This window comes from Oncorhynchus masou, chromosome 28 (assembly GCF_036934945.1).
Source record: "Oncorhynchus masou masou isolate Uvic2021 chromosome 28, UVic_Omas_1.1, whole genome shotgun sequence".
Taxonomy (NCBI): domain Eukaryota; kingdom Metazoa; phylum Chordata; class Actinopteri; order Salmoniformes; family Salmonidae; genus Oncorhynchus; species Oncorhynchus masou.
The window spans coordinates 62,905,900-62,922,490 of record NC_088239.1 but is presented as its reverse complement, the minus strand read 5'-3'; the positions used below and the strand labels follow the sequence as shown (position 1 = coordinate 62,922,490).

The 16,591-nt window shown below is 43.6% G+C and overlaps 1 protein-coding gene across 4 annotated transcripts in view; it reads left to right on the top strand.

Annotated features, from left to right (window-relative positions):
* Positions 1 to 16,591, top strand: part of LOC135518050 (voltage-dependent N-type calcium channel subunit alpha-1B-like) — a 225,896-nt gene that overhangs the window by 173,038 nt on the left and 36,267 nt on the right. For all 4 annotated transcript variants that reach the window (XM_064942882.1, XM_064942884.1, XM_064942881.1 and 1 more), the window contains 8 exons: positions 1,266 to 1,979; positions 2,099 to 2,301; positions 3,430 to 3,556; positions 3,696 to 3,825; positions 4,187 to 4,246; positions 4,477 to 4,583; positions 13,612 to 13,708; positions 15,032 to 15,192. In XM_064942882.1, coding sequence (XP_064798954.1) covers positions 1,266 to 1,979; positions 2,099 to 2,301; positions 3,430 to 3,556; positions 3,696 to 3,825; positions 4,187 to 4,246; positions 4,477 to 4,583; positions 13,612 to 13,708; positions 15,032 to 15,192 — 1,599 coding nt within the window. The remainder of the gene's footprint in view (positions 1 to 1,265; positions 1,980 to 2,098; positions 2,302 to 3,429; positions 3,557 to 3,695; positions 3,826 to 4,186; positions 4,247 to 4,476; positions 4,584 to 13,611; positions 13,709 to 15,031; positions 15,193 to 16,591) is intronic.

The window sequence follows — 16,591 nt, the reverse complement described above, 5'->3', positions numbered from 1 at the left end:
AGAAGAATCGATGAAAAAGGAAGCATAAGCAAGGAGAAAATGACATCCCTAACGAAACAACACCTCCACTTCACTGATCCACAACACAGGGGCCCCACAAGGGTGCGTGCTTAGTCCCCTCCTGTACTCCCTGTTCACCCATGACTGCGTGGCCATGAACTCCTCCAACTCAATCATCAAGTTTGCAGACGACACAACAGTAGACCTACAGCATCCAATGTCACAGGAAGGCCAAAAGGATCAACAAGGATATCAACCACCCGAGCCACGGCCTGTTCACCCTGCTATCATCCAGACGGCGAGATCAGTACAGGTGCATCAAAGCTGGGACTGACAGACTGGAAAACAGTTTATATCTCAAGGCCATCAGACTGTTAAATAGCCATCACTAGCTAGCTACCACCTGGTTACTCAACCCTGCACCTTAGAGGCTGCTGCCCTATACACATAGACATGGAATCACTGGTCACTTTAATCATTTTTACATACTGCTTTACTAGTCTCATATATATATTATTGCTCGTCCTAATATTTATATATTTCTTAATTCCATTCTTTTAATTTTAGACTTGTGTGTATTGTTGTGAATTGTTAGATACTACTGCACTGTTGGAGCTTTGAACACAAGCAGTTCGCTACACCCACAATAACATCTGCTAAATATGTGTATGTGACCAATAACATTTGTTTTGATTTAATGCAACCATCACATGTTCTCACATGCCTGTTAGACCTCACAGGGAACCGTGGTGCTTCTGGTCCAAACATGGCCAGTGTGCATCCCAAATGGCACCACCCTATTCCATAGTACACTACTTTTGACCAGGCCTCTGGTCATAAGTAGTGAACTATATAGGGCATATGGTGCCATTTCAGATGCAGCCCATGTGTGAATCTGTAGAAGGTTTGGGTGAGCATGTTTTAAACCCAAGCGTGGTAATTGACAAGTTTACTATGGGGAGTATTTGTGTTGGCACATCCATAAAGACCATCTTGTGTCTCCAGCCAGCAAAGTCCCACTGTTGTTTGTACAGCAACTCAGACCATATGGGAGAAATTAGCGATTTGTTTTGTGTGCAAGTTGTGAAGCTCAGATGCTCATGGGTTGATAGCAAAATATGCTTGTGCTATGGATGACAGTGTTTTCTTAAACACCATTAATTCCAAAATAGGAGAGCTACAGGTGAGCTGCTACTTCACTCTAACACCCTGTATCCCTCTCACCCCTCATATCTGTTCCCCTCACCTGTCCATTGGCTCTGCAGTAAGGAGCAGCAGAGAGCCAATAAGATAATGTCAGTGTGGGAGCAGCGCACCAACCAACTGCGTCGAAACAACCTGAGAGCCAGCTCCGAGGCTCTGTTCAACGAGATGGACCCGGAGGAGCGTCTGCGGGTCTCCTCCGCCCTCCACCTGCGCTCCGACATGAAGACCCACAACGACCGCCCCCTAGTGGTGGAGCCAGGTAACGGGGACAATCCCCGACCCCCCGAGGAGGACAGAGACGGAGCAGACCCCCAGCAAGAGGGAGGAGACCCCCACGGTCCACAGCCACGCAAGCACTACCGTCACCGGGAGAGGAATGGGGAGAATGGGGAGAGCAGGCATCACACCCACCACAGCCGCAGTAGGGACCACTACCACCCAGACAGGCCCCGGTCCAAAGAGGGCAAGGTGGAGAGGAACCATAGTCGAGAGGGGGGGCAGGACCACAGGCACCATCACCAGGCTGAATCCCCAGAGGAGGGGGTTAACGGAGGGGGAGAGGGAAGGGAAGACCGCCACCACCACTCCGACAGACAGGGGAACGGGGCCCTGGCTACCAGGGACAGACTGGAGAGCAGGGGCCGGGGCCACAGGGAGGAGAACGGAGAAAGGAGGAAGCACCGCTCACGCAGAGTCAGGGCCCAGTCAACGCTGGATGGAGACGAGTGCAGAGAGAACGGAGAGAGAAATGGAGACAGGGACCAAGGACACAGGTGAAACCAGTGCTGACTGACCAACACATTCTCAATGTGCTTTAATTACCTCTTTTTTACTAAGTCATCACCGCAGAGCTTCACTGATGTGCACAGGCTGTGTTTTGAATGTTTTGCAGGGACAGGCAGACCGACTCTCAAGGGGAGAGCTTGGCCACCAGTCCTGTGCAGCCTCCTGCAGGTCTGCAGGCTGGAGAGAAGCAAGAGGATGCTGACAACCAGAAGAACAGCCACAGAGCCAGCCAGGCAGGCCTGAACAGCAACACTGTCCACATCCCTGTCACCATCACCGCCCCATCCAGAGAGACTACCATCATACCCAGTCAGTACCCTAGTCTCTATCTTAGTCCAGGAGTTTTCTAACTTTTCTTGCCCAGGGACCCACCGCCAAGGCAAACCAGCGACCCAGGGATCCCCCCATCATATGTTAGCAAAACAAATTGTGAATGATAACGGCAAGTAGAAGTAATTAACATTTAATAATGATAAGTAGTTTCATTTTTCTGACCACCTCACAGTTCATTGGAAGAGGAAGTGTAAACTCTAATATAGTCTATTACCTAGAAAGGAATCTTCGCGGCGTAGAGAAAGTGTTGCTGTTGTAAAGCACATTTTCAGCAATTCTTCAAATTTTCTCATTAAACTCATTGAAGATTTTGAAGCCAATTTTCAGAAATTCTACACACTTTGGCATAGAGCTGTAACAATTTTGCCAATTCTATTTTGCCATGGCCATGGTTCCTCTGCTCAAACTTTAGAACAATTTTAATGGACATTTATTTTTATAATTATCCCTGACTGTCTAGCTTTTATTTGATTGTTAGTTCTCAAAGAGGATATTATGAAAAAATAAAGTTTAATATTTTTTGTGTGCTTTCTGTCTGTTTTTGGTCTTTAAAGTTGACACTGAAATAGTTTTTCCATCCCATAAATTGCCACTTAAATGGCCTGCTTAAGAATTGTCTCCATATTAAAGGGATAGTTCAAGATTTTGGCAATGAAGCCATTTATCTATTTCCCTAGAGTCGGATGAACAGGAACAGTTTGCATGCTAACTGTTCCTGTAGGCTTCCAGTCATTGCACTAAGCCCAGTTAGCATGGGCTAGTGAAACAACCTCTAACTTCCTTCATGCTGGAAGCAGTGACATAACAATGGTGGGAAAAAAAATCCCCACAACCCCTAGGGGGCCGCGGACCCTAGTTTGAAAACCCCTGCCTTTATCAATACCTCAGTCGTTACCCCAGTCAGTTCCCCACTGTGTTATGTTCCTCTCAGCCATAGGCTGCAGGGGAAACACTTGGGTGAAAGTGTAGTGTAACATTAGGTTAGTATGACTGATCAGTGCCTGATCAGCTGTGTGTTGGTTAAGTTGTAGTGAAGGTCTATCATGAGTTCTTTCTGAGTGTAATCTCTCTCTCTCACTCTCGCACTCACTCTCTCTTTGATAGTCGATAACATAGACTGTGAGAGCCTCCCCCGGAACGAGGAGAAGAAGGACTTGGAGGAGGAGCTGAAGAACGGCCCCAAACACATTCTCCCCTACAGCTCCATGTTTGTGTTTGGACAGACCAACCCGTAAGTCATGTCCTGAGACAGGGAACCTGTTGGCTAGTAAGACTAGTCTGGGCTCAAACTGTTTCTGCCACTCAGTATTATGTCAGCGTTTTGAGAGGGTATGTTGAGTGCACTCAGTGAGATTACCTGTGCTGTTCAGGGTGCGTCGGCTGTGCCACTACGTGGTGAACCTGCGTTACTTTGAGATGTGTATCCTGTCGGTCATCACCATGAGCAGCATAGCCCTGGCTGCTGAAGACCCTGTGCAGGCCAATGCACCACGCAACAACGTGAGTCCTGCAAGAGTACACACACACACACACACACACACACACACACACACACTGCTGGGTATTACGGAGGCCCGAGGAGCAGTTCCTACTAGCGCTAAAGGAATTGCCTCCAAATCCCAGAACCCCCTCAGTCCGACTGACTGACTAGCTGATTCATTAGGCCTGATTGAGCTGCCAGAAGCTTCTAGAATTTCTGCTAATATCACCTGAAAGTTGTACTTTGTGAGAGTGCTACAGAAACAAAAATAGTAATAAATATGAGCTGAGTGCTGCTAAGGTGATTGCCTGCTGTGTGTCTTGAGGAAGAGGAAAGAAGACGGGCTGTGTGACATCTGACTGAACATTCAATCATTTGCAGGTGCTCAAGTATCTGGACTACGTCTTCACAGGAGTGTTCACATTTGAGATGGTGATTAAGGTGAGAGGTCATACTGGTGAAATGGCTGGAAATAGACATACAACAGTTTCCTCAGTTTGAACACACAGAGGTACTCTCTTAGGTTGCAGCTAGAATTAGCTCCACTGTAATGTGGTAGCACTGGTATTACAGTATATCCAAGACCAGGGCTCCTTGCTGAAGTGGTAACATTCATCCATTAACATTCATAATGTTGATCATCTGCCTTATGACTTTAACTCTGTGTGTAGATGATAGACCTGGGACTGCTCCTTCATCCTGGTTCTTACTTCCGGGACCTGTGGAACATCCTGGACTTTATTGTGGTCAGTGGAGCTCTGGTGGCGTTCGCCTGCTCGTAAGTAAACACTTGACTTACTGTTTGTTCTTGTGCCAGCTGTAGGTGGGGTTAAAGGGGCAATCTGGGATTTGAAAAACCAAACAAAGCAGGCACCTCACCATTTGTTTTGGTAAAAAGCTGAGGAATGGGGCTGGAGAAATTGAGAAACTTAAGTCCAAAAATGTATGTTCCAATCCCAGATTGCCCCTTTAAATTGATTACAGTATTAGTACTGTTTCAAATCCTTTTTCAGCCAACAGCACCTCTCCCCTAGGTTGTCACTTCACAGTCAACACACTGACCCTCCAGCTGGTGCATCTACAAATATGCCAGTCTGGGTGGTGCACTCACTCCCCCGCCACAGCCCAAAACAGTCCCCCAAATCAACCTCTCTGTACAGCAATGAGGGGCTCTAAACCACTTTGCCTGTGGTTATTTGCCAAAATTGGTTGTTGCTCAAACTCTTCTTTTAACCTTTAATCACCCCTCCCATCTGTGTAATAGGGTGTGTGGGATTTGGTTAATGAGCGTGAGGTTAAGCTGCGGAGGTGGGTGGGGGCTTCGTCTTAGTGTTAATGTACAGCAGTTGTTCTCTCCCTCCCTGGTACTGAGAGGGAAATGTTATCAGGTGCTTCTATGGCAAGTAACACACACAGTCTCAGACATGCACACACAAGCACACACATGCACACACACAAAGACAATAAAGGGAGGTCAAATCCAGTCTTTCCAACCAGTAAAAGGAAATGGTGTATTCTCTCCCACAACCAGCTCAGTCAGTCATGGTGGGGCTAATGTGTAATAACCTGGGAAGTAGTCTATTGTACCACATTTGTATTGCTGTTGTCAATCTTACTCTTCTCTCTTTTTTTTCTGAACTGTAGCCTATTGTATATGGATGGTTTTCTGTGTCGCTGACTGTCTCTTTCTAATTTAATTCTGTCCCTCGATCTTTCTCTTTTGTGGCTTGGATTGCTTTCAGGAGCTTCATGGGGTAATGCCTTTGTTTGCCTGCTTTTTTCCCTTTGTCTCTTTTGTCTTTGTTGACAGTTTATCTCTCTCTCTCTCTGTCTCTCTGTCTCTCGTACGCTTTGTCTCTCTGTCTGTTTCTCAGTCCATCCTAGTCAACAGAGCCTATGCCCAACATGTAGCCAGCAGCCTCACGCTCATTTCTCAAGCTTTTTGATTAGTTAGCCTGTATTAGAGGTCGATCAATTATGATTTTTCAACGGCGATACCGATTATTGGAGGAACAAAAAAAGCTGATACCGATTATTCGGCTGATTCTTTACATTTATTTGTAATAATGACAATTACATCCATACTGAATGAACACTTATTTTAACTTAATATAATACATCAATAAAATCAATTGAGCCTCAAATAAATAATGAAACGTGTTCAATTTGTTTTAAATAATGCAAAAACAAAGTGTTGGAGAAGAAAGTAAAAGTGCAATATGTGCCATGTAAGAAAGCTAACGTTTAAGTTCCTTGCTCAGAACATGAGAACATATGAAAGCTGGTGGTTCCTTTTAACATGAGTTTTCAATATTCCCAGGTAAGAAGTTTTAGGTTGTAGTTATTATAGGAATTATAGGACTATTTCTCTCTGTACCATTTGTATTTCATTAACCTTTGACTATTGGATGTTCTTATAGACACTTTACTATTGCCAGTGTAACAGTATAGCTTCCGTCCCTCTCCTCGCTCCTCCCTGGGCTCGAACCAGGAGCACAACGACAACAGCCACCCTTGAAGCAGCGTTACCCATGCAGAGTAAGGGGAACAACTACTTCAAGTCTCAGATCGAGTGACGTTTGAAACGCTACTAGCGTGTACCCCGCTAACTAGCTAGCCATTTCACATTGGTTACACCAGCCTCATCTCGGGAGGTGATAGGCTTGAAGTCATAAACAGCGCAATGCTTGACGCACAACGAAGAGCTGCTGGCAAAATGAATGCTTACGAGCCTGCTGCTGCCTACCACCACTCAGTCAGACTGCTCTATCAAATCATAGACTTAGTTATAACATAATAACACACAGAAATACGAGCCTTAGGTCATTAATATTGTCGAATCCGGAAACTATCATCTCGAAAACATTCTTTCAGTGAAATACGGAACCATTCCGTATTTTATCTGAGGGGTGGCATCCATTAAATATTCCTGTTACATTGCACAACCTTCAATGTTATGTCATAATTACGTAAAATTCTGGCAAATTAGGCGGCCCAAATTAGGCGTCCCAAACTGTTGGATATAAACTGACTCTGCGTGCAACTTCAAGAGAAGTGACACAATTTCACCTGGTTAATATTGCATGCTAAGCTGGATTTTTTTTAGCTAAATATGCAGGTTTAAAACTATATACTTCTGTGTATTGATTTTAAGAAAGGCATTGATGTTCATGGTTTGGTACACGTTGGAGCAACGATACGCACCGCATCGATTATATGCAACGCAGGACACGCTAGATAAACTAGTAATATCATCAACCATGTGTAGTTAACTAGTGATTATGATTGATTGATTGATTGTTTAATGCTAGCTAGCAACTTACCTTGACTTACTGCATTCGCGTAACAGGCAGGCTCCTCGTGGAGTGCAATGAGAGGCAGGTGGTTAGAGCGTTGGACTAGTTAACTGTAAGGTTGCAAGATTGAATCCCCCGAGCTGACAAAGTGAAAATCTGTCGTTCTGTCCCTGAACGAGACAGTTAACCCACCGTTCCTAGGCCGTCATTGAAAATAAGAATGTGTTCTTAACTGACTTGCCAAGTTAAATAAAGATTAAATAAAGGTGTAAAAAATAATAATAATTAAATCTGCCAAATCGGTGTCCAAAAACACCGATTACCGATTAATCGGCCATTCCAATTAAATCGGTCGACCTCTAGCCTGTATAGCTACGCATCTATAGATTCACCCTCATTATATTACTGTAGATGATTGGGTCACATTCCATTTGGATAGTCCCATATAGATGCTCTACAGATTGTCATCATACTATCTGTTGAAAAGCAACTGCTTGCTAGGGTTACAGTTAGGGATGGCTGTAGAATAAGGGTTAGGGTAGGGGTTAAGATTAGGATTAAGTTTAGGGTTAGGATAAGGGTTATGGTTAGATTTAGGGTTCGCTTTCGGTTTAGTGGATGGATGGATGGTGGATGGTGTTGTTGAATGTTATTGAACATCTACAAACCATCTAAATGGGACTGTCCAAATAAATAGTTTCCTGTTATTCTGACCATTTACATATGTTCACTTATTTACTCTTCCATTGAAAATTCACACTCACTCATTATTGAGAGGGTGTTTTTGCATGTAACAGTAGTTTGATTTGATGTAGGTGCGTTTGAGGTGTGTGAGTGTGTGTGCCTCTTCACTGTGTGTGTGAGAATGGCTGTCTATATGCACATACATCCTTGTGTGTGCGTGCACGTGTGTATGTGCATGTGTGTGAGTGTGTCTGTGCGTGTGAGTGCGTGCATGCATGCGTGTTTGTGGTAGTTGTCCCATAATGCTGTCTCAGTAGGGTATGTATGTTTGTTCCTCTCCTGGTGCTGTGGGATGCTAATAGGGAGGTTATCTGGAGGATACACTTCCTCTCCCTAGCTGCTCAAATCACAGACAGACAGACAGACAGACAGACAGACAGACAGACAGACAGACAGACAAACAGACAGAACTGTGTCTCTTGTCGAACGTCATGTCTTGTCCTCCTTAATGCCATCTCACTGGAAAAACCTCCTGTCAGAAAATTAGGCCTGAGTCCCAAATGGCACCCCATTTACCAATGTAGTGTACTTATTTTGACCAGGCCCAATATGGCTCTGGTCAAAACGAATGCACTATGTAGGGAACAGGGTGTAATTTGGAACTCATTCTGGGTCTTCTTGTCAGAAACAGGAGATGGACAGCTAAAACTGTCCTTTTACTATTTTTTTCAGTCTGTTAGGTTTCTGCTCTTTTTTCACTTGAACTTAGTAAAATCCTTCCGTGTGCTTGTCATTATCTGTTTCATTCTGCTGTGTTTTGATGTTCTTATTATGTCTTAAGGATAACTAGCACCACAGTATCTCCATGCCTATTCAACAGTAGTAGTGGTAGTAGTAGTAGTATTATTGGCTTAAAGTGTTTATTTTGCTCAGTGTTTCTGTATATTTCTGCCTTTTTCTTTGTCTCTATGAAGCAGCCTTAATATCTTATGTGCTTTGGGTTTGTTCTCTGTGGTTCGTGACGCGTGTTTGTTTGTGTGTGTCCTGTTTATCATTGCTTTTCTTCATCAGATCGCAACAAAGCGTGGCCAGGTGGGGACCTACCCTCTCCCTGTCATTGACCCCTGACCCCAAAAACGTTCCCCTATCAACCTCCTCCATCGCATTCCAAAACTCTCACTTTCTCTGCTAGATACCCATTCCACCTCTTACGCTCTCAATGAACTAATCCCAGTCCCAATGAGGAACTATTGGAGACCCAGTAGCTTTCAGAAGACAATCACTGATCAGATTCATCTCTGTCCCTTGTTGCCATTGTGTGCCGACATGCCAAAGCAAAGGACAGTTGTACAATGCCAACATTTACAGTTGGAATTAGAATGAAAGTATATCAAATTAATACTAATATATTTATAGTGCATTTGGAAAGAATTTATACCACTTCGCTCTTTCCACATTTTGTTACGTTACAGCCTTATTCTAAAACGGATTAAATAGTGTTTTTCCCTCGTAAATCTACACACAATACCCCATAGTAACAAAGCAAAAACAGGTTTTTAGAAATGTTTGCAAATGTACACTACCATTCAAAAATGTGTGGTCACTTAGAAATGTCCTTGTTTTTTTAAGAAAAGCACATTTTTTGTCTATTTAACATAACATCAAATTCATCAGAAATACAGTGACATGGTTAATGAAGGCCAGCATCCCAGAGTCACATCTTCACTGTTGGCATTGAGACTGGTGTTTTGCGGGTACTAATTAATGAAGCTGCCAGTTGACGACTTGTGAGGCATCGGTTTCTCAAACTAGACACTCTAATGTACTTGTCCTCTTGCTCAGGAACTCTGGAGATCATCGAGTTCTTGGGCACCTCCCAACCAAGGCCTTCTCCCCCGATTGCTCAGTTTGGCCGGCCGGTTCTAGGAAGAGTCTTGGTGGTTCCAAACTTATTCCATTTAAGAATGATGGAGGCCACTGTGTTCTTGTGGACCTTCAATGCTGCAGCAATGTTTTGGTACCCTTTCCCAGATCTGTGCCTCGACACAATCCTGTCTCGGAGCTCTACAGACAATTCCTTCCACCTCGTGGCTTTGTTTTTGCTCTGACATGCACTGTCAACAGTGGGACCTTATATAGACAGGTGTGTGCATTTCCAAATCATGTCCAATCATGCATTTAACACAGGTGCACTCCAATCAAGTTGTTGAAACATCTCAAGGATGATCAATGGAAACAGGATGCACCTGAGCTCAATTTTGAGTCTCATAGCAAAGGGTCTGAATACTTAAGCAGATAAGGTATTTCTGTTTTAAATTTTTTATACATTTGCAAAATGTTCTAAAAACCTGTTTTCGCTTTGTCATTATGGGGTATTGTATATAGATTGATTGGGGGGTCTGTAACGTAATAGATCTGGGACTGCTCCTCCATCTTGGTTGTAACGTAACGAGATGTGGAAAAAGTCAAGGGATCTGAATACTTTCGGGAATGCACTGTATACTGTAATTATACATAGTTACAAGCATACTGTGTCATCAGAAAGTCCCAATTTACATATAAACAGTTAGCGAGAAGGGCAGATCAGGGAGATCTGGGTGTTTCTGGGTTGAGAGAGCAGAAGGTTCAGAATAATGCTCATGTTCTACTGGGAGGCAGATTATTGTAAACAGGAAATGCTGTGCTCTCTCTCTCGGAAAGGGGCAACCAATAAGGCTGTAGTCATGGTGACCGAGGATAACCTCCTCGCATCTGGCTGCTGCAGCTGCACACACAAGGCATATCAGGGCTGATCTGAGCTACTTAATGTGAACACACACACACATCTATTCTTCCTGCCTACAGCTCTTCTGAAAGCTATTGGGGAATGGTTCACTCGCCATCTAGATGTGTTGAGTCCCTGGATTGATACGGGCGGGGGTTGACTTACCGGATTGCATGCTGGGGTAACCAGATCTTCAGTGCATGCATGACTGTTGCATCCCAGTGTATTAGACCTAAAGCTCCCATTTGGGTAAGAAAAAGTCAACACGCCCATTCTGTGTGGAACCATGCTTCTGTTTTCTCTAGTTATTGAGGTAGTTGTCTCCACTGAATACACCTAGACTAACTCATTATGGGTTCAGTCCTTGAGATGGGTGCACAACACATACTGTATAGCTCCAGTTTACGTGCCAATCTTCCATTGATTTATTCCAAAGTATGAGGAGTGTACTTCAGTTCAGAATGCACCTCAAGTCATGATTTCAAACTGTATAGTGCAGTACATTGCACAGTGCTCCACTGAGAGTGGAAAGGCAGGGTTGCTCTCTCATCTCCTCTAGCAGAATCATGGATGGGTTACAACTTGCTATAGTCAATTCTTCTTTGGAGCCTCCTACTCCCCCTCCACTGGCTGTCTGGGCCTTATTTCACACTGAATTTAGGAGCTCCAGCCCCATCTATATTGATTGACAGAGAGGACTGACTGATTTCTGCCTGTGTAAGAGGGGAGATATGCACCCTAGAAAGTTCTCTAGAAATAGCACTTGACCTTGTTGGGACTACTAGACTGCTGGTCCCCACAAGTATTGTTAAACACGTCCACACTAGACATGCTCACACACACACTCATACACACACACTAAAGTATGTAAACTCATAATAAACACACAGAATATACGATGGTGAGAGTATATGGACAGCCACAGTGTGTAAATGTGACTGGTAGATTATTGTATTGACACCACACTGTCCATCTGGCTCCTGAGGACGGTACTGTATATTGTCGCTAACAGGTTCTAAATTATTGTTTTGTAACCCGCCATTGTGGCAAGAACATCAGTGGTTCCTGCAAAGAAGCTCGTCCCTGACTCAGGGCTGGTTTCTTTGTGTCTTTTTCTACCACTGTGTATGTCCTTTGTCCTATTATGTGAATTGCTCCCTGTATTGCAATAACAATACAATAACCCATCAACTCACATGCATGTACTCTACTAACTCTATTGTACTCTACTAACTCTATTGTACTCTACTAACTCTATTGTACTCTACTAACTCTATTGTACTCTACCAACTCTATTGTACTCTACCGACTCTATTGTACTCTACCAACTCTATTGTACTCTACTCTACTAACTCTATTGTACTCTACTAACCCTATTGTACTCTACCAACACTATTGTACTCTACCTACTCTATTGTACTCTACCGACTCTATTGTACTCTACTAACTCTATTGTACTCTACCAACTCTATTGTACTCTACCAACTCTATTGTACTCTACTAACTCTATTGTACTCTACCAACTCTATTGTACTCTACCTACTTATTGTACTCTACCTACTCTATTGTACTCTACCAACTCTATTGTACTCTACTAACTCTATTGTACTCTACTAACTCTATTGTACTCTACCAACTCTATTGTACTCTACCTACTCTATTGTACTCTACTCTACTCTACCTACTCTATTGTACTCTACCAACTCTATTGACTCTATTGTACTCTACCAACTCTGTACTCTGTACTCTATTGTACTCTACTCTACCAACTCTACTGTACTCTACCAACTCTATTGTACTCTACCAACTCTATTGTACTCTACCAACTCTACCAACTCTATTGTACTATGCTGTACTCTACCAACTCTATTGTACTCTGATGTACTCTACCAACTCTATTGTACTCTACTAACTCTATTGTACTCTACCAACTCTATTGTACTCTACCAACTCTATTGTACTCTACCAACTCTACCAACTCTATTGTACTATACTGTACTCTACCAACTCTATTGTACTCTGCTGTACTCTACCAACTCTATTGTACTCTGCCAACTCTATTGTACTCTACCAACTCTATTGTACTCTACCGACTCTATTGTACTCTACCAACTCTATTGTACTCTACCTACTCTATTGTACTCTGCTGTACTCTACCAACTCTATTGTACTCTACTGTACTCTACCAACTATATTGTACTCTACCAACTCTATTGTACTCTACCAACTCTATTGTACTCTACTGTACAATATTGTACTCTACTGTACAATATTGTACTCTACTGTACTCTACCAACTCTATTGTACTCTACCAACTCTATTGTACTCTACTGTACTCTACCAACTATATTGTACTCTACCAACTCTGTTGTACTCTACCAACTATATTGTACTCTACTAACTCTACTGTACAATATTGTACTCTACTGTACTCTACCAACTCTATGGTACTCTACTAACTCTACTGTACAATATTGTACTCTACTGTAATCTATCAACTCTATTGTACTCTACCAACTCTATTGTACTCTACCAATTCTACTGTACTCTACTGTACTCTATTGTATTCTACTGTACTCTACTGTACTCTACTAACTCCTGAATATACCTACTAGAACTTGTAACTGCAAGGATGGGGGGTATTTGATTTATACATGTGTGCCTTAAAGAGAGAGAGTTTAATGAATACCGTGTATGCCAAAGGAGGCTGATGGGAGAAGCTATAGGAGGATGGGCTCATTGTAATGGCTGGAATGGGATGACTGGTATGGTATCAAATATATGGAAACCACATGTTTTTCTCCGTTCCATTTATTCCATTCCAACAATGAGCCCGTCCTCCTATAGCTCCTCCCACCAGCCTCCTCGTGTGTGTGTGTGTGTGTGTGTGTGTGTGTGTGTGTGTGTGTGTGTGTGTGTGTGTGTGTGTGTGTGTGTGTGTGTGTGTGTGTGTGAGACAGGTCAGAAGGTAAGGTAGTGGTGAGAGCCTGTGGGCCACAGCATAATGCCTATTCTCCTTTTGTTTGGTCTATAGTCACTAACTGTGGGCTTGCTCTGTGCAGAGGAACTAAAGGCAAGGACATCAACACCATCAAGTCTCTCAGGGTGCTGCGAGTTCTAAGGCCTCTGAAGACCATCAAACGACTGCCAAAACTCAAGGTAGCTACATCTGTTAACTGTTCGCTCTGCTCTGACACAACAGAAAAGCCACAAGTCAAACAAACACATTCGGATGCACTCACGAACGTACACACACACACACACAGACAGACCTGTGCCTCTGCAACACACACACACAGACCTGTGCCTCTGCAACACACACACACAGACCTGTGCCTCTGCAACACACACACACAGACCTGTGCCTCTGCAACACACACACACAGACCTGTGCCTCTGCACACACACACACACAGACCTGTGCCTCTGCAACACACACACAGACCTGTGCCTCTGCAACACACACACACAGACCTGTGCCTCTGCAACACACACACACAGACCTGTGCCTCTGCAACACACACACACAGACCTGTGCCTCTGCAACACACACACACAGACCTGTGCCTCTGCAACACACACACACAGAGACCTGTGCCTCTGCAACACACACACACAGAGACCTGTGCCTCTGCAACACACACACACAGACCTGTGCCTCTGCAACACACATACACAGACCTGTGCCTCTGCAACACACACACACAGACCTGTGCCTCTGCAACACACACACACAGAAATTGCAGCAGCAGCCAGTGGATGAATAACTCCCAAGTAATTTGTATGAGATATAAACTAATAAATGAATCACATCAGTGGGAGAGAAGAGGAGGATGAGATGTAATGACTTATATCCACAGTGTCTATCGTCATATACCAGTTAATCATCCTCTGCCCGGTGACAAATGGGGAAAAATGCTAATCTGTCTCACTCTTTTCAGGACCCCAGCTCTGATCTTGTCTTACAAGGACTAGACCAAAGTAATTGATGTGTGGAAAGGTAGTTGATCAGACCAAAGATAGCAGCACATCCTGTTGAAGTAATTGATGGGTTGATTGAGATAGATCAGGGTTAGCAGGGAGGTAAGCCCTTCTACTCCCTACCTCTGGTCCAGGGCGTTACATGCTGCTTGCTGAGGCTGAAGGCTCAGTGTCAGCAAGCTGCGTGTAACACACGGGACTAGAGCTAATCACTCTCATACACTTAGCTATTTGTACTGAGTGACATGAGTGACATAAAAATAACTTACTTCAGGGAGCAGCTCTGTGAGTTACTGTCTCATTTATCCCTGCAGATACATATTAATTGGGAAGATTTCAAAACATGCTATGACAGGTAGACAGTCATTCAAACCACAAATTGATCAACAGAGTGCTGCGTAGAGACTGTGTGCATGTGTGTAGATGGGTGTTCACATGCATGGTAACGTGTTTGAGTGATTGTGTGTACCTCTATTTATTGGTGTGTGTGTCCTCCTCCAGGCCGTGTTTGACTGTGTGGTCAACTCTCTGAAGAACGTGCTCAACATCCTCATTGTCTACATGCTCTTCATGTTCATCTTCGCTGTGATCGCTGTGCAGCTGTTCAAGGGCAAGTTCTTCTACTGCACCGACGAGTCTAAAGGTCTGGAGAAGGACTGCAGGTACAGTACACACTCACACCATTGACACTGACTGGTATTAGATATGCCCTTACAAAAAAGAAACATGACAAAGTCACGAGAGAACAAATCACCTGAAAAATGTGAATAATAATAATATTTTTTATATAATATATAGTTGAAGTCAGAAGTTTACATACACTTAGATTGGAGTCATTAAAACTCGTTTATCAACCACTCCACAAATGTCTTGTTAACAAACTATAGTTTTGGCTAGTTGGTTAGGACATCTACTGTGTGCATGACACAAGTACCTTTTCTAACAGTTGTTTACAGACAGATTATTTCACTTCTAATTCACTGTATCACAATTCCAGTGGGTCAGAAGTTTACAAACAGTAAGTTGACTGTGCCTTTAAACAGCTTGGGAAAATCCCAGAAAATGATGTCATGGCTTTGGAAGATTCCGATAGGCTAATTGACATAATTTGATTCAATTGGAGGTGTACCTGTGGATGCATTTCAAGGCCTACCTTCAAACGCAGTGCTTCTTTGCTTGACATCATGGGAAAATCAAAGAAATCAGCCAAGACTTAAAAATATATATGTAGACCTCCACAAGTCTAGTTCATCCTTGGGAGCAATTTCCAAACGCCTGAAGGTACCAAGTTCATCTGTGCACAAGTATAAACACCATGGTACCACGCAACCGTCATACCGCTCAGGAAGAAGACACGTTCTGTCTCCTAGAGATGAACGTACTTTGGTGCGAAAAGTGCAAATCAATCCCAGAACAACAGCAAAGGACCTGGAGGAAACAGGTACAAAAGTATCTATATCCACAGCAAAACGAGTCCTATATCGACATAACCTTAAAGGCCACTCAGCAAGGAAGAAGCCACTGTTCCAAAACCGCCGTAAAAAAGCCAGACTACGGTTTGCAACTGCACATGGGGACAAAGATCATAAATGTTCTCTGATCTGATGAAACCAAAATAGAACTGTTTGGCCATAATAACAATTGTTATGTTTGGAGGAAAAACGGGGGAGACTTGCAAGCCGAAGAACACCATCCCAATCGTGAGGCACGGGGGTGGCAGCATCATGTTGTGGGGGTGCTTTGCTGCAGGAGAGACAGGTGCACTTCACAAAATAGATGGCATCATGACGTAGGGAAAATTAAGTGGATATGTTGAAGCAACATCTCAAGACATCAGTTAAGGAAGTTAAAGCTTGGTCACAAATGGGTCTTCCAAATGGACAATGACCCCACGCATACTTCCAAAATTGTGGCAAAATGGTTCAAGGACAACAAAGTCAAGGTATTGGAGTGGCCATCACAAAGCCCTGACCTCAATCCTATAGAACATTTTTGGGCAGAACTGAAAAAGCGTGTGCGAGCAAGGAGGCTTACAAACCTGTTACACCAGCTCTGTCATGA